The sequence below is a fragment of the Leptosomus discolor genome, chromosome 1 (genome assembly GCF_034619465.1).
Source record: "Leptosomus discolor isolate bLepDis1 chromosome 1, bLepDis1.hap2, whole genome shotgun sequence".
Taxonomy (NCBI): domain Eukaryota; kingdom Metazoa; phylum Chordata; class Aves; order Leptosomiformes; family Leptosomidae; genus Leptosomus; species Leptosomus discolor.
The window spans coordinates 77366426-77393632 of record NC_141391.1 but is presented as its reverse complement, the minus strand read 5'-3'; the positions used below and the strand labels follow the sequence as shown (position 1 = coordinate 77393632).

The following is a 27207-nucleotide window of genomic DNA, read 5'->3' as shown; positions in this document are numbered from 1 at the left end:
TGTTTCTGGACAGTTTTTAGTAACATTCAGGTAGAAACACCTCCTTGAAGTACTAGATAGGATCAAAACCTAAGAATGTTACAGGCCTCTCCCTAAGAATAACACTGCAAATATTAGTTTCCAGGATGGCTTTTCTTTGAGGTATTTTTTCTAGTTCTAAGCTCACAGTAAGGATTAGAGTCTTTCCTGGACCTTAAAGATAATTTGAGGTTAAGTAAAAGTGAGCTTTCACTTATCATTACCTCATTTGTAAAACAGTGAACACCTTAAGTCCAGTGAACACCAACAGTACTGTGCATGTATTGAGTAACTGACTGTCTACATTTAGCCTGTACTCAGGGCTAAACTGTAACAGTCACCGTCACCTGACAAACCCCCACCAGTCAGAGAGGGGGAATCGGGGAAAAAGAAGACCAGACCCATAGGCAAAAGTGAAATAGATTTAATGTAAGCACCACCAGAGATATACTCAGCCAAATGAATATCTAGTCATCATAATTGACCAGAGAGCAGTCCCTGGGAGAAGCCAGAGGAACCCCACAGGAGCTCCCCTTCCTCAGCAAGCCTACCCCCTTTGTAATGACCATGACATTATGGTACGGGCTACACCAGTAGCTGACTCAGGTCAGCTGCCCTGGATGACTTGAGCCTGCCTAGCAACGGCTGGCCTGTGATTCTATCCCGGCCAAACCAGGACACTGGCACCTTTAACACTTGCTTAAAGCCATGGGCATTTAGCCGCCTTTCGAATGTTCACAAAGTCCCCCTGGAGTTACCGGCAGCTGGGAGCAGGCCAAATCTTGCAAAGCCGCACGCTGTGCTATCTGACCTTACCTGCCCTCAGAAGTGTTCTTTCTGCCTTGCAGTGTCAGTTCAAGAGGGCTCTGCGCGCACACCTTCTGGAACGTAGGGACGGTGTAATCAAGCCCTCTTGGCTCAGCCCACCTCTGTTGTAGTCGGCCTGGAGCAGCGGCAATACAATTGCGGTAATGCAGGGCAGTTAATGACCAACCTCACAGACAAGATCAACAGAGCTACTGGGCTCTGATTTATTCTTTTTTTTTCACCGGAATTTATGTGACCAACTATGTACCTGTTTCACAGAAGGGGAAACCATGAAGTTTACCAGGGAAAACAACGGTAAGAAAAGACATTTGCAGAGGATCTTTCCTGGTTTTTAAATGTTGTGCTTAAGAAAATGTAAACAGATCTCTCTCCTCTGCCCCCAAACTCATCAAGAATCGAAGAGCAGCTAATACAGGTTTAGTTCTATTGGTATTCCAAGGCCTTTTACTCTAGTTCTATAGGACATGGAAGTTTAGGAGTACATATAATATATGGTATATTTACTATGCATTTATCACATTGAAGTATCTATTAATGAACTAGCAGCCAGTAGCTATGTTCTAGCATATGTATTTTACTTCAGGTGAACATCTGTAAGCTGCCTCTTGCAAACACCTTGAGCAACTAAGACATTTGCTGAGATATTCTCAGAGTCTTCCGGGAAGATAACCAAGGTTAAGCCTGTTGCTGCAACCTTGATTTTGTAGATGGTCCATGGATGAAGGAGCACTTTGAGGATACTGTGTGTAGCACTGGGTGCAATAGTCAAGGCATTGCCATCATAACCAGTGTACCTCCACGCCAACCACCCCCATGCTCCTGTCCCACTCATTCTAGGAGCCTTAAACAGGAGTGTCCTACACCCTTGTACAAGGGGTGCCTCAGGAGACTTGCAAGCATCCAACTACTCATTCTACCAGAAACATCTGCTGAGATTAGTGCAAATCTCAATAAAGAAATGCACACACAAAACTGCTGTGCGAATACGAAAAAAAAAAAAAAAACAACTGTTGGTTTTAGAAAACCCAAGAACTTTTGTAACTATTCAGGAGCTCCATCTGCTGGCAGTATTTGGTAGCTGTTTGCATCTATACTGAGTCATAACCTTTAAGTCTATTGTAAAGCTTACAAATGTTTTTGTAATATTATCGATTTACGTTTAATTTCAGGAGCTGCCTAAATATCTGGCTAATTTTATGCTTGTTTCCAAGTACCTGTGTATCAAATCCTTCAAAACCTAATTTTTTACTGATACTGGCTGATGATCTTGGTATTGGAGATGTGGGTTGCTATGGCAATGATACAATAAGGTAAGAACGTATTCTATGAAATAAATTATCCCTTCCTGGTGAATTTCAGTGGAAAAAACACTGATGACACTTAGTATTAAAAAATTCATTATTAACAGATTTATTTATCTAGATACACTTCTTTTCAAACCAAGTACAAAATAAATGTTCTACAGTAATTCCTACTAGAATAATAATTACACAAGCACGCTTGAGCAACTTCCTTGGACCTCTGATTTTCAACATACATAGGCAGAACTTTGCATAAGTGTCCGTGCACTGTATTTGTCAGGCACGTGGATAATTTATAAGTTTCCCCAGCTCCAGGGTTGAAATATCAAGGACTGAGATTAGGATTTAATATCAACTAACAACTCTAGTAGGCTTCTTATGAAATGACAGCTCAGTCTATGTGATATATATCTGTATATAGAGTGATTGTATATATGTGTGTGTGTATATATACATGTGTGTGTGTATATTTATGTGTCTGTGTGTATGTGTGTGTGTATATATATATACACACCCTGTGTTTAACTTAGTATAGTCTTGGAAATTGTGTTGTCCTGTATCTATTAACAGAATCTTTTTCACTATATCAAGCTGTGTAAGCTTTTGATAAGGGACAGACTTGAAACAGCGCTTTTTTTTCCTTTTTTTTTTTCTTTTTAGTTATTAATAAAAACATATTTATCTATAGAAAACTCATTTTGAAGGAATCAAGGTATCTCAAAAATGTATAACACAGAGCTTTCCTGTTTGAGCTGTAGATAAACAGAGAGGTTTATAAATTTGATGGTGATGTCCTGGACAAAACTAGGAGGAGTGAGATACCGTGAACTTCTGCGTAATACATTTTTATCAGAGATGGGATTTTTCTCTTTAGGACCCCTAACATTGATGGCCTGGCAAAGGAAGGAGTGAGACTTACTCAGCACATTGCTGCAGCTGCTGTCTGTACCCCGAGCAGAGCAGCTTTCCTGACTGGCAGATACCCCATCAGATCAGGTTGGGCCTCTCTCTAATGGTTCACTGCAGTTTGTCTAGCCATTATTGCTATTAAAAATCCCCTTAAATAAACCATTTTAAAGACTAGTTAATCTAAGGCTTTGGGATCTCAGTGAGACAGGCAAAACCAAAGATGACTAGATTTAGTGATTGATTTCTATGGGAAAAATCCCCACAGAAAGCACATTTAATGTGGCTAAATGACAACACAGAAACAGATGAAAATCCAAGCAGAACAAAGCATCCAGAGGTAGAAACATGAAGAAGAAAATTGTGTAAACACTGTATGTTCAGTGGTATTAAGATTATATTCAGTAAAGTGTAATATTTTGAATATCCTGGCAAATTTTTTCATAGTAAAATGTGTCAAACTGTAGAATAGTTCTCAACAAATTCATGATGGAAAACTTCAGCCACTGCATATGGCAGCAATAATCAGTGTAGCTCCTCTGATATGATTCTGACTTGCTAAAGGAGAAGTCATGAACTGTACATTTCAGAAGTGTGTACCCCTGACTCTGTAAGCCTTTTGCTCTATATGAAACTTCTTTCTCCACCCTCCCGCTTTTTTTAACATTATATTTTGATAGAACTTTGGTTCTAAGAGGTTGCCTAATGTCCAAACATAGGCATCTTAGTGCTATTTGTAGACACTCCAGCATAGCTGAGATATCTGCATTGGACTAGCAGATAATGACATAGTACTTGGAAGAGACACCCTTCTGGGGGTCAATCAGAATATCCCAGGCACTAGGCTTAGGCAACTGAGTCCCATTCATTAGAAAGAACAACCTGAGAAAACTGAAAATCTGAAATCTGGCTTATTTTAAAGACTGTTCTTCCTCTCCAGGCATGGCATCTGGCAATCAACGGCGGATTCTCTTTTGGAATGGGTGTTCTGGCGGGCTCCCACCAAATGAAACTACTTTCGCCAGAATACTGCACCAGCAAGGTTATTCTACAGCACTTGTAGGTATGAGACATAGCAACTTGCCAACATTTCATTGCTTGTTTTTCAAATAAGGCTGCTTCTGTAAATATTTTTCTTTGCCAAAAGTTCTAGGATCAGTTAAACTAGAGTTTCTTGTATGCCTAACTTTCACAATATCAGCAGGGTTTTTAGAATGTCATCCACAAGCCCCAATGTCAGCACAGCATACCTGATAAATCCAAAATGAGGATGTATGGAATACACAAGTGTACGCTGTAAACAGAAGTAAATTGAAAGGAAAGCATCTTGTTTGCCCAGTACAGATTACTTTAGGAAGATCCAACAGAGATATTCACTGATCTGTTAGACCAGAAAAATGTTGTCTGCCAGTTAGTACCCAGATACCACAGTGGTCTTAATTATACCTGGTGGCTAGATTTTGTGTTATTTATGCATCCTGCTTATTATCACAGTTAAGACTTTAAAAACGCCTTAATTTTCTGCAAAAGAACTCTGCGAAAAAACTGAGAGTCTGATTGATTTCAGTGGGTGTTGGATCAGAACACATGTTCAAGGAAGAAAATCCTATTAACTCTTTGCTAATTTTGCCTGAAGAGCCATTAAAGGATGTGTCTTTCAAGCACCTCTCATTTTTAAACTCTTTTTGATGTAGTCAAAGGTGGCATGTGCCTAATTGTAATTACTGTGATTTTCACACCTCTGCTTGGCTCCATCATACTGAGGTGTCATTTAGTTCCTAAATTGAAGTGGGTCATATTGATGTACTGACTGCACAGAAGCCTGTGTAAAGGGGTGAATTTTCCCTAGCTCTCTGCAGTCTGGTATAGCTTATACTGCAAACTGCATTCATCTACATGAGCACAGAGCTGGTTGGTAGTTCCCAGCAGTTATTTGTCTAGCTAATAGCCCCTAAGCCCATGGTTATAGACTGTCTGTCCTCCAATGTCAGGATAATTATACTGCTCTCGAATACGACTTCATTAACATTCATTATCTGTGTATGGCATATCCTGATATGTCCAATCGCACTGGATAATTGGAATGGCCTATTTTTGCCATTCATCATTAAGATGAATACGGACACACAGAGCCAATGCGTACACCTTCTTCCTGAAATTTGTTCTTGGACTGTGAAGGTCAGATACAACTTGTGTGTGAATCAGTTCATATTTTAGCACTTAGCTGTTTCTTTTGGCACAAGGGTTTCTGCCCATCAGGTTACCCGTTAATGAATGGCTGCTTTATCACGTGAAAAATAACAAGCACCAACTATTGCAACCCTATTTGTTCTTATTCAGGAAGGCATCTAAGCTGACCATTGCCCTACGTGGAATTTTAACAGATAGGTGAGGAACACCAGCTCTCCTAGGCAGCCAAAGTGCCAATGCACAATTGCTCCGCAAGAGTCTGTCCCAATTCCACACCAGCTCCTCTTTCGGCTGTACCTTAACTAGGCACAGCCAACCTATTAGAAATACTGACAGATACACCCAAGACTAATGGTGTTGGCTTTAAGATCTCTGTTTTATATTTTCAGGGAAGTGGCATATGGGTGTGAACTGCAAATCCCGCCGTGATCACTGCCACCATCCTTTAAATCATGGCTTTGATTATTTTTATGGCATGCCTTTTACCCTTCTGAATGAGTGTCAAGGCACAGACGACCCTGAACTGGCCAAGTCTATGCAAGATACATATTGGCTTTACACACAGATGATCATCCTTGCAGTGCTTACTCTTTTGATTGGAAAACTTACCAATTTATTCTCAGTAAAATGGAAAATAATCACATGTCTGGCCATCTGTGGTCTCCTGTATTTCATCTCCTGGTTCTCCAGCTATGGTTTCACCAGATACTGGAACTGCATCCTGATGAGAAACCATAATATCACCGAACAACCAATGAATCTAGAAAAAACTACTTCTAATATGCTGAAGGAGGCAACTACATTCATTGAAAGGTATCCAACAAAAATTGTATTGCATTTTAAGGATTTTTAAAAATAATGTGATTACTGTGTCATACACCACTAGGTTTGGCAGCTGGCATGCTGAGCTACCCGTTCTGATGCTGGCCAGTAATTTGTTGTTTTCTGGCATCCCTCTACCTGTCAGCATCCAACTGTTGTCCTTCGTCTTATGTGTAGCTTGTCAGCTCTTCAGGAAAAGGAAGATGATTTTTTTGGTGTTTATGGTTTTTTCATCTAATACAAAGGGGTCCTGGCCAAGGACTGAGCTTTCTGCCAGTAGGAACTGAAAAATTACCTTAGCCTGATGAATGGACTGTCATAAAAAGTGTCATACGAAGTTAATATCTTACAAACAGGAGGGTGATAGTGAGTTCTGTTTTGTTTTCCAAAGGTGCCCTTCATTTACAATACTATCAGTAATGTCACCTGGAAATGAACAAACCACTGTCTTTAAAACATTCATGTGTCAAGTCTGAGTGTATCCTTGAATAAGACTACAATATTTCTTTCAGGGTTGGGGGCTCCTTGTTTTTTAGGGGAAATTGGAGGTAAATTAAATCCCTTCTGTAGAGCTTTGAGCATGGAAAATCTCGTGTTCCTAGGATAGCCTGTCTGGCCTGATGTTAAAGGGATATGGTTCCCCTGTGGGTGCAGGGTCACTTCTGCCTCTTCCATGAGGATGTCTCAGATGCTCAGTGACATCCATGTGTAAGTTTAAGCAAGCGAGTCGTATTCTCCTTGCCTCTGAGAGTGTGTCGGTCTTTTGGCTATGAACTTTTCTAGATATTTATTTAATGTTCTACACATGTCCAGTTTAGAACCAGAAAAAGAAAGGCCCCATTACTATTTTTGGTCTTAATACAGAACCAACATCTTTGAGGGTTATTTCAATCCCTTCTGTCTCCCAAAACCTAAAAAATGCAAAGATGTCAAAATAAAAAATTTTTGGTTTAGATGACTAATAATTTTTATCGAGATAGTCACTACAATACCACTGTTCTATTTTGGATTGAGTGACAGTTTGCAGAGAAATGACTATTGCTTTCTTCTGTTTCAGAAACAAGCATAGACCATTTCTTCTCTTTGTTTCCCTTTTACATGTTCACACCCCTCTCATTACCACAGAGAAGTTTCAGGGAAGAAGCAGGCATGGCCTATATGGAGATAATGTAGAGGAGATGGACTGGATGGTGGGTAAGTGGCCTTCTTGAAGAAAATCCTTCATTCATTTGAATGTGGAAAAGAAATTAAAGGGGTGGTCACACAACTCCCTATTTGTATATGTCAAAAGTCAGTGAATTTGCCTCGGACGCAGAGTCAGCTCCAGAGACTGCCGTACCATTACCACACATCTTTTCTTTCTTTCTTAAAATGAAATCTTAAACTGTTCTTGTGAGGGTTTGTTCTTTTTCTTTTTTAATTTACACACTTCTGTGCTGCAATGTTAAATGCAGTCAAATAGTCAAATATGTGTTTGATCATGTTGTTAATAAAAAGGTAAGACATTACTCCAGCTCTGTCTAGTCTCAGAAGATATGTGGTGCTCCAATGAATGTTATATTATATGGTGGTTTGTTTGTGTATTTTTCATTTTTAGCACAGAATAATCCCTGGAGCAGAAACCAGAACTGCCTCCTAGCCAAAAGGCCAAGTTAAAAAGTTATGGAGTTTCACTTAATAAGCTGTGTGAAGTCAGTACATCGTGAAGACTCACTTAGGTCTAAATCCAGACACTCAGTGCCAATTACGTTTAAAACCCTAATTAAACCAATTAAACCTAATTGGCACCGAAAGCCTAGGTTTAGACCTAAGCCTCATGTAGTCAATCCCTTCTGCTTCAATGGGAGGGAGGGAGATAGCTACTGTTCCTGTTTAGTCACAAGTGAAAGCCCTATGGACAGTGCATTCACCTCCACCCAGGCCAAGATTCAATCCCCGAACCTTTTCTTCCTCCAATAACCATGTTTACAAAATTGTGTTTTGAGAGGAGCCTGATTGCTTCTGATGGACAGGCTGAGAACTCCTGCAAGATCCAGTTGAACCAGAGGATGCCATGCTCCTTTTCCAAATTTTTGGCACTAGTCACCTTCAGGCACAGGCTACACAAGCAGAGCTGGATAGCAGAAGTCTGATGGTGTAAGGACCATGCCTTGTATAGGCCAAACAGGATGGCAGCCAGTGACGACAGAATTCTCCAGGGCTGGACAGCTAAGTAAGAGATTTTGGGTCTAATTCAGAACCAATATGCCTAGACTCAATCTAAACTCTTCTTGAAGATGTCTATTTTTAGGTAAGGTCAATAAGTAGTTTGACCAAGGAGACACAGGAGGTCTGTAAAGGAGAAGAGATTGAGCAAAAGCCGATCACTGGCTTATGCTTTTTCCTTGCATACTTCAGCTTTTGCTGCTGCTTCTGTAGCTATGGAAGCTGTTCTTGGTGCATATATTTGATGTAGAAGGTGACGAGGACAAGCAATCAAACATAAATCATATTCTGTATAAACATTTGACGCTATCAGAACTGAAAACATTCCTTATGAAGTTAGGTTTGAATTACAGTCTCTGAAATTTTTACCACTGATATCAGGAGAAGATTTGGGTTGATAGCATGCAGCCTGATCTCAGAGTTCCTGTTCAGTTCCTGGTGAAACACAGAAGTTTTCTGTGATTAGGAGTCTAGGAGGCACTATTATTAAAGCTTTTCAAGATCCTTGAGGCTAGACAATGGAGACAATCCTCAGCTCAGAGAATTTACAGTATAAAGCTGACAGAGTATTCTGAGTAGCTTGAATAAAAAGGATCATTCATTTAAATTCTTTTCCAATTGGTTTTATTTTTTATTTTCCTGTTTTTAGAGAGACCACAAACAAATTTTGGACACATTCAGCAGATTTCCATTGAGCTCTTATTATTTCTGTATTGCAGAATTACTCCTTGCATTGCTTCTGGTAGCTCAAAACAGAACTCATTCAGGCAAATGGAAAGACTTGGTCTTCACTGAATTTTGAGTCAAGACCTAAAAATCTCACTGCATCTCTGGACATATAATTACAATGTTTTGCTTTGTTTACAGGCAGGCTTCTGGATGTTATTGACAAAGAAGGTTTGAAGAATACTACATTTATTTATTTTGCATCTGATCATGGAGGATCCTTAGAGGCTCACAGAGGAAATGCTCAGTTGGGTGGATGGAATGGGATCTATAAAGGTAAAATTTCACCAATGTGTACATGTATAAGACTTCCTTATAAAAAGAAAATGATAGAATAAAATACATCCAGATAGACTACATTTACTAAACTATGTGCTGGGATGATAATCTTGGATTGCAGGGCTGGAGCAAATTCAGGGCATCAGCTATTCACCTTTCAGTCCCCAGACAGGATCACTTTCACCAAAGCTACTCGTGACAGCTATATTGTCTAGCCTATTCTTACAGGCCTTCCGTGATTCCTCAGATAATCCAGTTGTCACTGTCTGTGCTACTGGAGTTTTTTTCCTGGTACCTACCTTAGATTTTCCTTGCTGCAGTTTAAGCAACAGATCTTGCCCTATTCACCAATCTACAGAGAATAGATTCATTTCCTTCTTGCAACAGCCAGTTGCTGCAAGGTCATCATATACTTCAACTCTGCTATTCTCCCCCTCATTCATTCACTCTTTAGACTCCAGTACACTTGTACCCCCTCTAGTTCCATGTTGTCTTTAAATACTGTAAGCATACTATCTAACGCATAACCCAAAGCACTACTTGAAAGTGTTGTAGTATCGTAGAATCACAGAACACCTCAAGCTGGAAGGGACCCATAAGGATCATCGAGTCCAACTCCCTGCTCCTCGCAGGACTGCCTAAAGCTAAACTGGATCACTAAGAGCATCATCCAGATGCTCCTTGAGCTCCGACAGGCTTGGTGCCATGACTGCTTCCCTGGGGAGCCTGTTCCAGTGTCCGAGCACCCTCCCAGTGAAGAATCTTTTCCTAATGTCCAGTCTGAACTTCCCTTGATGCAGATCCAGCACACACTGTTCGGAGTCTCACTTGAAACATCCTTCTGCCTTTCACGGCAGACAATTATCTATGTCAACACTGGCAGATATCATGATGACTCTTTTCTCAGTAGAGTATTCCAGTTTCTTATCTATTAGGTAGATGTTTCTAGAATCTCTTTCTATGACTGGCTTGCAATACAGTGTCAAAAGCTCTATGGAAATGAAGGTCTATGGTATCTCTTGCATGTGTTCCCTTCAGACTGCCAAGCCTCGAAAAGCCACTGTGACAGGTTGGGCAGCTTGGCAGTTATTGTATTATGAAGACTGAAAACTGCTCCCATCACTTATTTCCCTACAGAAGAAGATTCAGGAGCCTTGAGCTTGCTCAGCATCAAAATGCACACTGTCTAGCAGTAAGTTACTTGATGAGCCACACAAGCAATGTTTGATAGAGCTGGAATCTCATCCAGGAACAGTCCTAAATGCTAAATTAGCCTTCAGTTCTGGATATGAAGTTTCCATACCAGTAACAGATGCAAAAAGGCCAATGGGCTCACTTGAATAGCTCAGAACCTAACCTAGGGAATTCACTTCTACTAGCCTAACACAAGTCTATTATCAGAGACTCACAGAACCATAGAAGGGTTTGGGTTGGAAGGGACCTTAAAGACCACCTAGTTCCAACCCCCCTGCCATGGGCAGGGACACCTTCCGCCAGACCAGGTTGCCCAAAGCCCCATCCAGCCTGGCCTTGAACACTGCCAGGGAGGGGGCAGCCACAGCTTCTCTGGGCAACCTGTGCCAGTGTCTCACCAGCCTCACAGTGAAGAATTTCTTCCTAACAGCTAATCTAAATCTACCCTCTTTCAGTTTAAAGCCACTACCTCTTGTCCTATCACTGCATTCCCTGATCAAGAGTCCCTCCCCACCTTTTATGCAGGCCCCCTTTAAGTACTGGAAGTCAGCTTACTGGTCTCCCAGAAGGCTTATCTTCTCGAGGCTGAACAACCCTAGCTCTCTCAGCCTGTCCTCATAGGGGAGGTGCTCCAGCCCCCTAATCATCTTTGTGCCCCTCCTCTGGACCCACTTGAGCAGGTCGATGTCTTTCTTGTGCTGGGGTCCCCAGAGCTGGATGCAGCACTGCAGGTGGGGTCTCACCAGAGCAGAGTAGAGAGGGAGAATCACCTCCCTCAATCTGCTGGCCATGCTTCTTTTAATGCAGCCCAGGATGCGGTAACAGAGAGGAAAGCTGGATGTGGTTAGGCAGATATTTCAGTATGAGAGGACAACGATGAAATCATGCCTGTTTAGAGAGGAGGCAAGAGGGGACAGCATATCAGTTTAGATATTAGTAACAGAAAGGCATTCCCATTTATGTCCACACAGAGCAGAACAGGTGACATCCCAGCAACGACTCAATTTAAAATATTTAAAGATTTTAGATTTAAAGAATCAAGATTTTAAAAATTAATTTAATTAATAAATATCTGTAGAATTCACAACTGTTATTGCTAACAGGATATTAAAAACAAGAAGATAGGTAAGCCAAGCATATGAATAATGAGAACAGCAGCTAGTGAATAACAAAGCACGAAATACCGCTATCTTACATAGCACAAAGATGATTGCACAAGTAGCTGGACATGCTCTGTGTATAATCCATCATGCCACCCCATTAGCCTTTAAAACCAAACTCTGGGAACCTTGCCCCTCAGCTGCAACTATGAGTATAAACTACCATTCAGCTGCTGATTTATTAGCTGAGCTAATAAGCTAGCTTCAAGTTTTGTTTGCCCATTTTCCTACAACACTTTCCAGCAAAGACTTGTCATTTCTGCCCTTGATAGGAGGAATAACAGAGCAAAGATCATACAAGTACCTGTTTTCTAAACGGACCCTCAACTTGGAGTTCTGGCTTTAAACCACATCGTTCCGTTCATATCCCCATCCTTGACATCTATAACTCATATCTATAATTAGTTAATGGTTCTCACTTTGAAATACTATTCAAAACAATTAATATTTTGACTTGCAAGAAGGCCAATGCATGGAGGAGAGAATTTAGAAGAGGACTAGAGGAATGCAAGAGAAACCAAGTTAAGAAAGACTCTTTGGATTACCTCAAGACAACTTCAACAGAAATCTAGGTGGAAGGTCTTTGTCACTGCAGCATATTCCAAGCACTCTCCTGTTTACTGCATGGGTTCTGCACTGCTCCATTTGGAACCACCTCAGAGCATCCCTGGGACTATAAGCTCCTGGAGGGCAATCAAACAGTATCTTAATTCCCCTCACTGCTCTCCAGGACCGCAAATTATTTCATAATGTTCCTGCTGCCTCTGATTGTGAACTGTCTGAGAACCAAGATGGCCCCTGCGTTAATCCCCCTTCCTCGGGCACCAAGGGGCTGCAACCTCTAGTCCATTGACACCAAGTCAGATTTTGTTTTTTGTTAATACCAGACTTTTTTCTTGGACATGTTATTAGAATCATAGAATGCATTGGGCTGGAAGGGACACCCATAGGTCATCTAGTCCAACCCCCTGCAGTGAGCAGGGACACCTTTAGCTGGATCAGGTTGCCCAGAGCCCCATCAAGCCTGATCTTGAATGTCTCCAAGGATGGGGCCTCCACCGCCTCTCTGGGCAAACTGTTCCAGTACTTTACCACTCTTATGGTAAAGAACTTCTTCCTAATATCCAATCTAAATCTACCTGTTTCTAGTTTAAAACCATTGCCCCTTGTCCTATTGCTATATACCCTTGTAAACACTCCCTCCCCACCTTCCCTGAAGGCCCCTGTCTTGGTTTGAAAAGACAGGTGTCTGTGGAGGAAGGCAGGAGCCTCCCTTGAAATGGAAAGTGCAACCCCCTTCCCTCCAAATTATTATAATTTTGAAATTAACAGGCCTTCAGGCAAAGATATGGGGAATAGGAATAACAGTTCTTTACTAACATATATATATATATAACACAAGGCAGGGAAAAACAAACAACCCACTGGTTTACACTGATAGAGTCAGGAATACAACCTGACACCCTGTTAGGGTGGCAGTAGCAGTCCGATAAGATGCTGGCTGCAGTCCTCCTGAAGTGATGGATGTAGTTCTGTGGAAGCAGCAATCAGGTAAAAGAGTCTGGTCTTCCTCCGAAGGTCCAGTGGTCGGTAGGTAGCTCTTGTCCTCTGGAACTCCAGTGGGGGGAAAAGCTCCTCTGGGAATCCAGTGGAAGAAAGGCTGCTAGGGTGTTCAAAATCTCCGTTTTTATTTGGCATGGACTGCTTGGCTCCTTCCCCCCCCTCCCCGGGCGGAGCATCTCACAATGGGATGGGGAGTCGTGAGGCAGTTCCTTGATGGGCCATTAACAGGAGATAGCCCAGGAGCGAGTTATCGATGGGTCAGGCGATAAGGCATTGTTGTGCCCATTGACAGGAGATAGTCCAGAGGGGGGAGGCAGGGAGCACCGCCCCACCTGGTCTCAACAGCTCCTGAAGATGGTAATAGAATATTTTTTTTCCTTTTGGCACATTTTACACTGTAACCCAGGACAGCCCCCTTTAAGCACTGGAAGGCTGCTATAAGGTCCCCCCGGAGCCTTCTCTTCTCCAGGCTGAACAACCCCAACTCTCTCAGCCTGTCCTCACAGGGGAGGTGCTCCAGCCCCCTGATCATCTTCGTGGCCCTCATTAGGGAGTGTGGAGATTATTCTCAGATGTGACATTCAATTCAAATTATGAGTCAGAATGTCAGATGGTGGAATGGTTCCTCTTCTGCCAAAAATACTTATTAGTAGTGGGTTGCTATATGTGCCACCCAAGAAAGCAGTGTAAAATAAAGAGGTTAATAATACTTATTTTCGAAGAACAGAAATTGCACTGTAGTCATTCTACTGTTCACCAAGATTTAGTGTGTTTTCATTAATCTGAATATTCTAAAAGTTTCTAAACCTGTTATTATACATGCATAATAAACATCTAATATCTTTCATTCTTCTATCTTTTTTTGGTACCTTTCACCCCCTAACAGGTGGAAAAGGAATGGGAGGCTGGGAAGGAGGGATCCGTGTCCCAGGAATAGTTAGATGGCCTGGAGTGTTGCCTGAAGGGACAGTTATCAACGAACTGACAAGCCTTATGGACATTTTCCCAACAGTGGTTCATCTGGCTGGAGGGGCAGTACCTCAGGACAGGTACAAAGGTGGCTTCATAAGCCATACTTGCTCCCCTTTAATGATTTAGATAGCAGCTAACTATATATGTCATGCATCCTAACAGCCACAAGTTAAATTCTGTTTGTTTCTTAACCAGGCAATTCTCTAGCTTTTTTCTGTGTAGCTTTCCCCATCTTGGCTGCTTATATGGAAAAGGCAAAGGAAAACAGTATGTTTTATCAAGGGTCACTTAGCTAATTCAGTTTTCTAATCACTAAAAGTCAACCTCATTGATTTGGGACACTGGGATGACTGTAAAAAAACCAAACCAAACCAAAACCACAAATAAAAAAAACCCTCTTTTAATCTTCATTTTTATGAAAAATGCACAGATATTCACAAAGCTGGTTGGTCCTGTTGGAGTACCAGGACAGGCCCTTTCCAATAGTTGAAAGCCCGGTTCTTCATGAGTGGGGAAGGTGGAGCAAATGGCACATGTCCTGCATTGGGCTGCTGGTACCGGAGAAGTAGCTTCCTTGATAGCAAACAATTTGTAGCATCTCTATCAGACTCCTCTAAAGAACATGAGAAAGTCTGAGAAGCTAAGCCATTTGAGGAAAAAGCATAAAAGTACCAGTGGTGTGTAACTAAACCAATTGTTAGCCAATGCAGTAAGTGACTTTTTTTTTTTTTTTTTTTTTTTAACAAAGCCTCAAGCTCACAGAGCTATTGGTGACTTCAGTGACTTCCATTTCAGGTAGCAAAATTAAAAGCTGTGAACCATGCTTTCACTATGGTTATCACTTACTCCCAGGAAAATTGTAGTAATGGTAACTTATCTCCCCAGGCAGGATGTGTGAACTAGCTGTAATTGCAAAAACTGCTGGTAACTGCTAGTGATTGGTCTGCACCCATCCACACAATTAAAAATGTCAGGGCTCATTAGCTAAACAGTAGCTTGGTTTAGAAATAATGCTTGAAATCCTAATGCTGCATACACCGAGAGTGAGGACTTCTCGTGCTCCAGCCACAGACTGAAATTCTTCAGCAGTTCAGTGACTCCCATCCTTTCCATCAGGGTAATCGACGGGCGCACCTTGCTGCCTTTGCTGCGGGGGACAGTTCAGCACTCCGGGCACGAGTTCATGTTTCACTACTGCGGTGTGTTTCTGCATGCAGTGCGGTGGCACCAAAAGGACAGTGAGTATAAACGTCCCCCTCTCCTGCAGATGAGAGAAGATGTGATGACCTCTAGCTTCCAATAGAGTATCATGTATAAAACATAGGTATATATATCTGGAGTAAGTTTATTACCTCAAATGCTCACTTTTTCTGCAAGGTGCAGAAAGGCTTCGCTGTTAGCTGTTCTGCCTTGCCTGAGAGGAAGGGTTTCGCTTCCTGGGTAGCATAGCTTCAAGAATCTCCCTGCCGTTGCAGTGTTTCTATCGCTTTTGCTGAGACAGCATTTGGGATCAGCTTTAGTGTAAGCTTGAAGAAAAAGGAACTGGACACATAAGGTCTTAATCTCAAGCAGTCCGTTTGTTTTCAGTAGCCCTATCTTACTTGTTTCATTTTTTCAGCTGTGGCTTTAGACAAGCTGACTGCAGCTGTAATGCTTTCCCGAGCTTTCAACAAGCACTCAGTCTTTGCTGATGTCACACCTCCTTCATAGGAGACTCCCTTCTGAGGGGAACAGAGGGCCCAATGTGTCGACCAGACCAATCCCACAGGGAAGTCTGCTGTCTCCCTGGGGCCCAGGTTAGAGATGTTACTAGAAAACTCCCTAGTCTAGTACAGCCCTCTGATTACTACCCACTATTGGTTATGCAGGTTGGTAGCGATGAGGTTGCGAGACTTCAGGAAACTGGGGTCATTTCTTGAAGGTTCAGGAGCACAGGTAGTGTTTTCCTCAATCCCTTCAGTGGCGGGCAAGAATACCGAAAGGAACAGGAAAACACACTTGACTAACACATGGCTCAGTGGCTGGTGTCATCAATGGAATTTTGGTTTCTATGATCATGGGGAGGTTTTCATGGCACCGGGCCTGATGGCAACAAACGGAGTTCAGCTTTCTAGAAAGGGGAAATGGATTCTTGCATATGAGTTGGCCAGGCTCAGTGAGAAGGCTTTAAACTAGGTTCGAAGGGGGAAGGGGACAAAACAAGGCTCACCAGTGATGAACCTAGGGGTGGCATGGCAATGTTGGGGGTGAAATCAACAGCCCAGCTCAAGTGCATCTACACCAATGCATGCAGCATGGGCAACAAACAGGATAGCTATGACTTGGTCACTATCACAGAAACATGGTGGGATGACTTTCATGACTGGAGTGCTGCAATGGATGGCTATAAGCCCTTCAGAAGGGACAGGCAAGGAAGGCGAGGTGGTGAAGTGGCTTTGTATGTTAGAGAGTGTTTCAATAGTGTAAAGCTCAATGATTGTGATGACAAAGTCAAGTGCTTATGGGTAAGAATGAGGGGGAAGGCCAACGAGGCAGATATCCTGCTGGGAGTCTGTTATAGACCACCCAACCAGGAGGAAGAGACAGATGAGGCATTCCACAAGTGGCTGGCAGAAGTCTCACAATCGTTAGCCCTTGTCCTTGTAGAGGACTTTAACTTACCAGATGTCTGCTGGAAGTACAACACAGCAGAGAGGAAACAGTCTAGGAGGTTCTTGGAGTGTGTGGAAGAGAACTTCCTGACACAGCTGGTAAGTGAGCCTACCACGGGAGGTGCCGCACCTGACCTGGTGTTTACGAACAGAGAACTGGTGGGAGATGCGGTGGTCGGAGTCCATCTTGGGCTTAGCAACCATGAAATGATAGAGTACTCGATTCTTGGTGAAGTAAGGAAGGAGGTCAGCAAAACCACAACCATGGACTTCCCGAGGGCTGACTTTGGTCTATTCAGGACACTGGTCAAGAAAGTCCCTTGGGAGGCAGTCCTGAAGGGCAAAGGGGTCCAGGAAGGCTGGACATTCTTCAAGAAGTCTTAAGGGTGCAGGAGCAGGCTGTCCCTGTGTACCATAAGACAAACCAGTGGGGAAGATGACTGGCCTGGATGAAGAGGGAGCTTTTGCTGGAACTCAGGAAAAAAAGGGGGGTTTACCACTCTTGGAAGAAAGGGCAGGCAACTCAAGAAAAGTATAGGGATCTTGTTAGGTCATGCAAAAGGAAAATTAAGAGAAGAAAAAGCCCAACTAGAACTCTGGCTGGCCACTGTCATGAGAAATAGTAAAAAATATTTTTTACAAATACATTAACAACAAAATGAGAGCCAAGGAGAATCTCCATCCTCTATTGGATGCGGAGGGGAACATTGTCATCAAGGATGAGGAAAAGGCTGAGGTACTTAATGCCTCCTTTGCCTCAGTCTTTAATACTCAGACAAGCTATCCTCAAGGCAATCAGCTCCCTGAGCTGGAAGACAGGGACGGAGAGCAGAATAAACCCCCCATAATCCAGGAGGAAGCTGCTACGTCACCTGGACACTCACAAGTCTACGGGGCCAGATGGGATCCACCCGAGAGTACTGAAGGACCTAGTGAAGGAGCTGGCCAAACCACTCTCCATCATTTACCAGAAGTCCTCACCAACACAGGAGGTCCCAGATGACTGGAGGCTTGTCAATGTGACACCCACCTAAAAGAAGGGCTGGAAGAAGGATCTAGGGAACTACAGGCCAGTCAGCCTGACCTCAGTGCCGGGGAAGATTATGGAGCGGTTCATCTCGAGGGGACTCACATGGCATGTGCAGGACAACCAAGGACTCAGGCCCAGCCAGCATGGGTTCATGAAGGGCAGGCCCTGTTTAACCAACCAGATCTCCTTCTATGACCAGGTGACCCACCTAGTCAGTGAGGGGAAGGCTGTGGATGTCATCTACGTGGACTTCAGTAAAGCCTTTGTCATCGTTTCCCACAGCATTCTCCTAAGAAAGCTGGTGGCTCATGGCCTAGACAGGCGCACTCTGCACTGGGTTAAAAACTGGCTGGATGGCCCAGCACAGAGAGTGGTGGTGAATGGAGTTAAATCCAGCTGGTGGCCGGTCACAAGTGGTGTCCCCCAGGGCTCAGTATTGTGACTGGTCTTGTTTAACATCTTTATTGACGATTTGGATGAGGGGATCGAGTGCTCCCTCAGTAAGTTTGCAGATGACACTAAATTGGGTGAGAGTGTTGATCTGCTCGAGGGTAGGAAGGCTCTGCAGAGGGATCTGGACAGGCTGGATCGATGGGCCAAGGCCAATTGTATGAGGCTGAACAAGGCCAAGTGTTGGGTCCTGCACTTGGTTCACAACAGCCCCACGCAGCACTACAGGCTTGGGGGTGAGTGGCTGGAAAGCTGCTCGGCAGAAAAGGACCTGGGGGTGGTGGTAGACAACAAGTTGCCCATGAGCCAGCCATGTGCCCTTGTGAACAAGAAGGCCAATGGTGTCCTGAGGTGTATCAAGGAGAGCATGGCCAGCAGGTCAAGGGTGGTTATTCTTCTCCTCTACTCTGCCCTGGTCAGGCCACATCTGGAGTGCTGTGCAGTTCTGGGGCCCCCAGTTCAAGAGGGACAGGGAACTACTGGAGAGAGTCCAGCGGAGGGCTACGAAAATCATGAGGGGACTGGAGCACCTCTTGTACAAGGAACAGCTGAGAGACCTGGGTCTGTTTAGCCTGGAGAAGAGAAGACTGAGAGGGGACCTTATCAATGCTTCTAAATGTCTAAAGGGTGGGTGTCAAGAGGATGGGATCAGGCTCTTCTCAGTGGTGCCCAGTGACAGGACAAGGGGCAACGGGCACAAGCTGGAGCACAGGAAGTTCCGCCTCAACATGAGGAAAAACTTCTTTATTCTGAGGGTGACAGAGCACTGGAACAGGCTGCCCAGGGAGGTTGTGGAGTCTCCTTCCCTGGAGATACTCAAAACCCACCTGGATGTGATCCTGTGCAACCTGCTGTAGGGGAACTTGCTCTGGCAGGGGGTTTGGACCAGACGATCTCCAGAGGTCCCTTTCAACCCCGACCATTCTGTGATCTTCAAGCCCTCCAGGGAAGTTTTTCTGGGGTTTGGTTTTGTTTTTTCTTCCATTGGGAATCCTCATTCTCTATTTTCTCTGGAGAGATTGATTTATTGATAACATTTTTTGAGGGAGGGAGGAAGGGAGGGAGGGAGGGAGGAAGGAAGGAGGGAAGGAAGGCGGGAAGGAAGGCAGGAAGGAAGGCAGGAAGGAAGGCAGGCAGGAAGGAAGGCGGGAAGGAAGGCGGGAAGGAAGGCGGGAAGGAAGGCAGGCAGGAAGGCAGGCGGGAAGGAAGGAAGGCAGGCGGGAAGGAAGGCGGGAAGGAAGGCGGGAAGGAAGGCGGGAAGGCAGGCAGGCAGGCAGGCAGGCAGGAAGGCAGGCAGGAAGGCAGGCAGGCAGGCAGGCAGGAAGGAAGGAAGGCAGGAAGGAAGGAAGGCAGGAAGGCAGGAAGGAAGGCAGGAAGGAAGGAAGGAAGGAAGGAAGGAAGGAAGGAAGGAAGGAAGGAAGGAAGGAAGGAAGGCAGGCAGGAAGGAAGGAAGGAAGGAAGGAAGGAAGGAAGGAAGGAAGGAAGGAAGGAAGGCAGGAAGGAAGGAAGGAAGGAAGGAAGGCAGGAAGGAAGGAAGGAAGGAAGGCAGGAAGGAAGGCAGGAAGGCAGGAAGGCAGGCAGGAAGGCAGGAAGGAAGGCAGGAAGGCAGGAAGGAAGGCAGGCAGGAAGGCAGGCAGGAAGGCAGGAAGGCAGGAAGGCAGGAAGGCAGGAAGGAAGGAAGGAAGGAAGGAAGGAAGGAAGGAAGGAAGGAAGGCAGGCAGGAAGGCAGGAAGGAAGGCAGGAAGGCAGGAAGGCAGGCAGGAAGGAAGGAAGGAAGGAAGGAAGGAAGGAAGGAAGGAAGGAAGGAAGGAAGGAAGGAAGGAAGGAAGGAAGGAAGGCAGGAAGGAAGGAAGGAAGGAAGGAAGGAAGGAAGGAAGGAAGGCAGGCAGGCAGGCAGGAAGGCAGGAAGGAAGGCAGGAAGGCAGGAAGGAAGGAAGGAAGGAAGGAAGGAAGGAAGGAAGGAAGGAAGGAAGGAAGGAAGGAAGGAAGGAAGGAAGGCAGGAAGGAAGGCAGGAAGGAAGGCAGGAAGGAAGGCAGGAAGGAAGGCAGGAAGGCAGGCAGGAAGGCAGGAAGGAAGGCAGGAAGGCAGGAAGGAAGGCAGGCAGGAAGGCAGGCAGGAAGGCAGGAAGGCAGGAAGGCAGGAAGGAAGGAAGGAAGGAAGGAAGGAAGGAAGGAAGGAAGGAAGGCAGGAAGGAAGGCAGGAAGGCAGGAAGGAAGGAAGGAAGGAAGGAAGGAAGGAAGGAAGGAAGGAAGGAAGGAAGGAAGGAAGGAAGGAAGGAAGGAAGGAAGGAAGGAAGGAAGGAAGGAAGGAAGGAAGGAAGGAAGGAAGGAAGGAAGGAAGGAAGGAAGGAAGGCAGGAAGGAAGGCTGGAAGGCAGGAAGGAAGGCAGGAAGGCAGGCAGGCAGGCAGGCAGGCAGGAAGGCAGGAAGGAAGGCAGGAAGGAAGGAAGGAAGGCAGGAAGGAAGGCAGGAAGGCAGGAAGGCAGGAAGGAAGGCAATAGGAAAGAGTGCTGCAGCAGCCCATCTGCTTTGTAGCTCAGTGGCAACTCCTTCACAACTCTACTAGAGCTGCTGCAATTGGGCAGAACTGCTACTTGGCACAGCCACAAACAGGTGGGCCGGGCCTCAGCAGCTCACGTGCCTTGCTGCTTCCCCCCCCTAGCTGGGGATTTGGATGACCTGATACCATCATGGCTATGGAAGGAGGTGATCCCAGTGAGGGAACCATACTCAACCTGTTCAAGGCCAACATTTTGGCTGTCTTAAGTACTTATCTAAGGAGCCCAGGACTCAAGTCTTTCTTCTGTTTGGGCACAATCAAAATGTATCCTCTCTAAGTGAGAAGTGTAAATCACCGCTCTGGATTTTTGCTCTTCCTGTGGAAATTGGCCCTCTGCAGTAATAATAAATCAAGGTTAGTTGAACCAGCCCCATAACCTAATACTTTAAGGAATTAGTTTTGGTTAACGGTTATCTCCCGCAGTTGTTGCCACAGGTCTCTTCTTTATTAAGCACCTTAACATGATTAAAATATAGCAAACACTGGAGGAGGGACTGGTGCGCTCCTGCCCTGCTAAGTGCTGTCGGGAGTAGGCCAGCAACGGAGATGCCTAGCAGGGGGGGCGCTGCGGCGCTGCTGTTATGCAGCACCCACCTCCCAAAACACGTCCCCTAGCGCCGGGGGGCGGGGGGCAGGCCGGAGGGTGTGGGGTTTGAGCGTACTGCCCGCAAAGCCGCGCCGCCCTCCCGGCACCGCGGGCGGGCGGGGGGAGCAGCCGCCGCCGCCAGGTGGCAGCGCGGCACCGCCAACGGCCGCAACCGCCAACGGCCGCAACCGCCGCCGGCCAACCGCCCCAACGGCCGCCTCGGTGCCCGGCAGGCGGCAGCGGTGCCGGCGCTCGGTGGGCGCCAGTCTGGCGTGAAACGAACGCTCCAGACGAGGGGGTTGTAAAAAACAGCATAAAGTCTCCCTGGCTCTTCGGCGCCGTTAGCTGCTCCGCTTTTCGTGTTCACGACTGGAGGTGCTCTGTACGAAAAGCCCTCACGTCTGTGGGCGGGCAGAGGGAGGGCGGCCTGGCCCCCGCCGGCTGAGGCCTGCAGCCAGCTGCCCTGGGCCCACGGGCAGGCGCGGGGCAGCCCCTGGTCCAGCTGGGCTCACGGCACCAGGAGCCCTCGCCCGGCCACCTCAGTGTGCGGTGGCTTCATTTCCAAAGCGTTGGCATTGCTGTGCCCACCTGAGGCACACCCTGACCTCTGGGCCAGAGGTTCGAGTGAACACCAGCAGAGCAGGGCATGGCCCGAGCCCTGGAGAGCTCTGTGCTGTTGTGTGTGGAGCCCACAAAATCCTACACTTGGCAGAAACATGAAAGTCACCGCTTTGACTCTCTCCCGCCATGTATCCAATACTCGGCAGACCAGGGAGTTAGAGAATGACAATGAGGGCAGAGCGTAGAGCTGCCACTAGAGATGTGAAAGATCAGTTCACCTGACACAGGCTGGTACCAAGCAGGTCCCACACCAGAACTGCCAGTAGCTCCAGTCTTGACCACATCTCACCCCGAGCCCATTCACCTGTTTGCATGACCTAAAGCAGAACAGCAGTCAGAAACTCGAATCTTCTACGCCTCTAAATCCATCACTATTCTTAGAGATCTGTCTTCATTTCTTTGTAATTGTGTATCTTTTCTGGATAGAGGAGGTTTCTGGGCAGAGAAAGCTTTGTCTGACTGCAGCGACTCTGGGAGAAAATTCCTGCTAGAAGAGTCATGCTGCGCTTCCCTCGTGAAAGGCTACATACATACTCCATCAAGGGATGCGGTTGAAGAATTGCTTTTCAGGTTAAAGGACTGCTATTCTCCTTACCTAGCTCTCACCTCTTGCTCTCCTAGGCTGCATAAGCTGTGTCTACGTTACAATTTTAGGTCAGATCAGAAGCATGCTTTTGAAGCAAACCCCTCCGGAGCATACCCACTCATGGGTTGCATTGTGGTATAGGCTTTGAGATCATGACCTTAGATGAAACTAAACTGTAAAATAGGCTCCAGGATTATACCTAATACGCTCTAATCACTAAAAGATGTTGTGTAGATAGGACCAGACAAGAGTTAGCCCCCAGTAAAACACACCCAGACAGCCATGGTGTGGATGTCAAGCCATCAACAACTGTTCTGCTCTACACATCAGTTGCTAATAGGCCATGTTACCTGTAACATAGACACAAGACACAATACGCATCAGATGCAAGGTGTATTTTGTGGTATATTTGTGTTCCCACAAAGCAACATGCACAGCTAGATCTCCAATGTGTGTCTCGCTACAAATTTTCCCATTGAGCCACAGCTGCTCATGGCAAGGGACTTAAATGGGATGTCCTGTCTCTGAAAGACTGGCTAATCCCACTCTCAGCCAAGCCAGAAATTCTGATTCTTTGCCCTGACTGCCATTACCTCTGACTGGGCTGACAGACTTTTTTAGAGTCTGTTTCAGCCCCTTTACAAGATAGCACATTCATATTACATATTTATTGTCTGTTTATGGCTGTCTATTGGAGAGACTAGATACGAAGCCATTGTGTCTTGATGTCACCCAGGCAGGACTCATCAGTTAAGCCCTGCACGGAAGCCAGAAGAATCCTTTGTCTGTATGTTAGAGTCCTTTCCTCTATCACAGCACAATAAGGCTTATTAGTGACAGTCTGTTTTTTTCTGCTCATTAAATTGATTGATTGTTACCAGATGGGTTTGAGAGATGTTTGGCTTGAAGATGCAGGTTTTCTTTCCCTTGGACATACTACATTAACACGTTGCCCTCAAATTCACACACATCTTTCAAATTCTGTCAGAGCTACTTCAGTAGCAAATTGCATATCCCTCTTTGCCTCTTGGAGTTAACTGAAACCCCCGCTGCTTCCTTCAGCGCTGATTTCTACCACCTTTTTTTTTTTTTTTAACCTCTCTGTAGCCCAGCTGTCTACTCAGCTCACCCACACAAGTTAATTAAGAGCAGCCTCACTTTATCCTTCTGAATGAACTAATAAGGAGTTCGCTCTCTCCCACTCTGCAACTCCAGCAGCTAGGAGAAGTGAATGTTAAAATTTTGTGGAATTGGAACGATTCTCCTCAGACACCCTACGCTCACTTCTCTGAACTGCCCTACAGTGTATAAGTTATGGGGAGTTCAGCTCAACTGTTTATGGAAAAGAGTGATGACTTAGTTTGGTTTTTCTGAATGTTGATCACATAAATTCCTATGTATATCTAACTAAGTCTACCTGTCTATCTCATATTTATCTATTAAATAGTCATTTTAGCAATATCACAATAGCACTCTGACTAGAGGCAGCTAATCAGAAAAATGCAGTGTTGAATGTCCCCTGTCTTCTCCTCTCCCTTTTTCAGACATAGTATCTAATTGCTGCCTTCTTGTTGGGTGCAACCTTGCCTCCAAGTTCAGCATAGTGCTTTTCTAAACGTGGGGTGAGGAATGGGGGGAAATAGGAGGAGGGAGGAGGAAGGAAAATCTGTTGAACTGCGTTCAGATTTAGTCCTAGTCCTTTGTCACTTCTTCATTACAAGTTACAGACCTGCACATATCCAGGGGTCTAAAGCTGCAAACTAGTTGCCTTCACCACGTTGACTTCAAAACTAGACTCCAGCTTTGACTGTTTTCATGGCCTGCAACTACCACCCTATTTGAAAGTGTGCTGGAAAGTCAGCAGGGAAATGAGCTGTGATCATTTTCTGTCCAAGTGCTCTTCTCTGCTCCGATGTACAGAGCCAACAGAAGAACCACCTGCCAGTACCTGCACCCAGGAATTGGCGGCTACGTTCTCCATTTTTCCTCCCAAAAGGCATGTAGGTTTTCAAAGGGACACAAGAAAGTGGCAGAGACTCCCTCTGCACCCAAAATATTAGACATAACCTTCCACGTAGTCCATATGGCCCTGCATGTACCCAGTGCGCAGGTGTGCTCATGAGCCACAAAACCCATTCCGAATCCTCGCCAGCTCCCAAAAGAGCCTTTCCCCCATGTGTGACAACCACGACATAAGTTTGCCCTAGGAATGACAAAGCAGATCACTTACTTAAAACGTGAAGCAAACTTTCAGGGACCTCCCCTGACTCCTGGTGCCACTAAGCTGTTCAAATGTCCTTCTTCTGTGACAGGGGGCTCCGTATGGAAAGCTCATTATGCTACTCCAGTATTCCAACCAGAAGCCTCTGGGGCCTGTTTTGGAAGAGGAATTTGCCCGTGTTTTGGGGAAGGTGTGACCCACCACGACCCTCCACTACTGTTTGATCTCTCACAAGATCCTTCTGAGGCAAATCCTCTCTCGGGTGACACTGAGCCCTTGTTTGACACCATAACGAGGAGAATCGGAAGAGCTATAGAAGAGCATCGCAAGACGCTGACTCCCGTCCCACAGCAGCTGTCTCCTTACAATAATATATGGAAGCCGTGGCTGCAGCCATGCTGTGGCACATTCCCATTGTGTTGGTGTGATGAAGAAGACAACAAAGCAGACGGCATACGTTAATACCAAAATCAAAGTACAGTTAGCTTTTAAAAAAGATGATAGTTTTCACATTCATGTGACTACAGACATACAGAAATTCAATAAGCCTGTGGGTTTAAAAAGAAATTAAAAACTCTCCAAACATATTCCACCTATGGGTCACCCGTATAATCTGTCCCTCAAGTGCACAATTCTGGATCTAATACCCAAATAAATGAAACAAAATTTCTTTCCTTACTGATTTTCAATTCAAGTAAATTATTAATTGTAAGAAAGCAAACCTTAATTTCATCTGGTTTTACAGGTAATATGTTTGTTAAGGGAACAGGATGGAGCCCAAGACGGGATCTCTATTCAGGCCTTATCTTTTTAATGAAAAAACCGTCCTGCATTTCAGAGCACAAGTGCACGTTTAATTTGGAAACATACCAAAACATATTGGCCTCTAAGAAATAAACACGTACTAATTTACAACAAGTTTTTGCCTCATCTGTACATTCGTTTATCTATCATGTAAGAATTCCCAGGGAAAACTGAACTGACAAGTACGTTTGAAAAATTAGGCAGCTGAAGTTATCATCTCAAGTTCAGCAGCGAAGCGTCTAGCTGTTCTGAAATGCTAAACCACAGCAATTCCTGCTGACATACATTTTTCACGTTGTTAAGTCACCTCGCTTGCGAGAGCATTGAAAATCATCACCCAGCTGCCTTGACAAGATAGGTCCCAAATTTCACGATCTGTGAGACCAGTTCATAAACTGCGTGTCCCACTTGAGTGATAATGCTCCTGATTTCATAAAGTGTTATTATGCCTCGTGAAAAATGCCCTTTGTTTTGTGAGACAGCACTTTATTTTAAGTAAGAGGTGTTAAAAATTCCACTGCACGCACTAATCACTTCAGTGTACAGGTCATCTTCTCCAAGCCAAACAAGTGTCAGCACTCTGTACAGTCATTAGGGAAGGGGAGGGAATTAAAACAGCTAATCCTCTCTTGCTGCCCTCAGGTTAAATAAATTCATCTCTCTGTATATAATCCTAACCGTGCTCTTGCAGGGTTTTTGTGTCAAATCCGATTTTTAAGCAGAGATTCCTGCATTTTCTGCTTCAAAAAAAGTAGGTTGTATGCCAGAGACTCAGATTCAAACTTCTAAGCCTTCCTGAAGACTGTATATTCACTCCTACCACACAGCTGAAGGTCGCAAAGATTTTAAAAGTAAGGGGATGGTAAGAGCAGCACAGCAGGTGCTTCGGGTGACTTGTTTCCCTAAAGCCAGCCGCCTTGCAGAACCACACCAGTGTAGCTCTGTTCGGCACCAAGGCTGTCCGTGTGTCATTTCTTGCCTTTCAGGAACAGCGGGGGGAGATAAGGCGGCCCACGGCAGCTGATAATCCCAGAGCAGTGTGCTGCTCTCTCAGCTCTTGAGCTGCAACAGCAGGTCCCAGCCCTTTCACCAGCCTCAGGACAAAAGAGTGTGTGTGCCTGGACTATTGCACTTTTTGCGGTGTTTTCAAGCAAGCTCCTGACTTACACCCCCGATGTGGCATGTCACCGGCGCGATAAGTCGCGATGTTATTTTGCTCTAAGCAGCACAGGTTGTGACCACGATGCAGCACCAGAAGGCAAACGGGGCATTTCTTCAGGTTATTTCCTGTTTTACCTTTCCTCTAAAAAGTCATTGAGCAAGCTATGTGGAAATTATTCCACATAAATCAAAGGGCTAATCTGACAGTGAACTGATAGGACACGTCAATGTCAGACTTGACAGTAGTATCTAAAAATACATTTGTTCTTACTGCTTGATAGCATTTAAATCCACATCAGCGTTGCTCAGAACTTGTCAGAAGATTTGACATTTTTCTGTGGCTGACACGGTTTGAAACCAGAGCAGCCGCATTT

General features: G+C 45.1%; 1 protein-coding gene across 1 annotated transcript; it reads left to right on the top strand.

The window, feature by feature from the left end:
* Window positions 1–1087: 1087 nt before the first annotated feature.
* LOC104341962 (arylsulfatase D) lies at window positions 1088–25330 on the top strand. Its single transcript, XM_086481983.1, has 10 exons — window positions 1088–1140; window positions 2016–2156; window positions 3022–3143; window positions 3994–4116; window positions 5633–6056; window positions 7123–7259; window positions 9138–9272; window positions 14079–14241; window positions 15281–15402; window positions 24960–25330. Exons 1-10 carry the CDS (start codon window positions 1088–1090, stop codon window positions 25328–25330), a joined length of 1791 nt encoding a protein of 596 aa, XP_086338109.1.
* The last annotated feature ends 1877 nt before the right edge of the window (window positions 25331–27207 follow it).

What these genes read in the sequence shown, in the direction of transcription:
- LOC104341962 (XM_086481983.1), top strand. Translation starts at nt 1,088, where the DNA reads ATGTACCTGTTTCACAGAAGGGGAAACCATGAAGTTTACCAGGGAAAA. An exon ending in TATGGCAATGATACAATAAG is followed by an intron (nt 2,157 to 3,021) that starts GTAAGAACGTAT and finishes TTTTCTCTTTAG; the next exon opens with GACCCCTAACATTGATGGCC. An exon ending in GGGGCAGTACCTCAGGACAG is followed by an intron (nt 14,242 to 15,280) that starts GTACAAAGGTGG and finishes CCTTTCCATCAG; the next exon opens with GGTAATCGACGGGCGCACCT.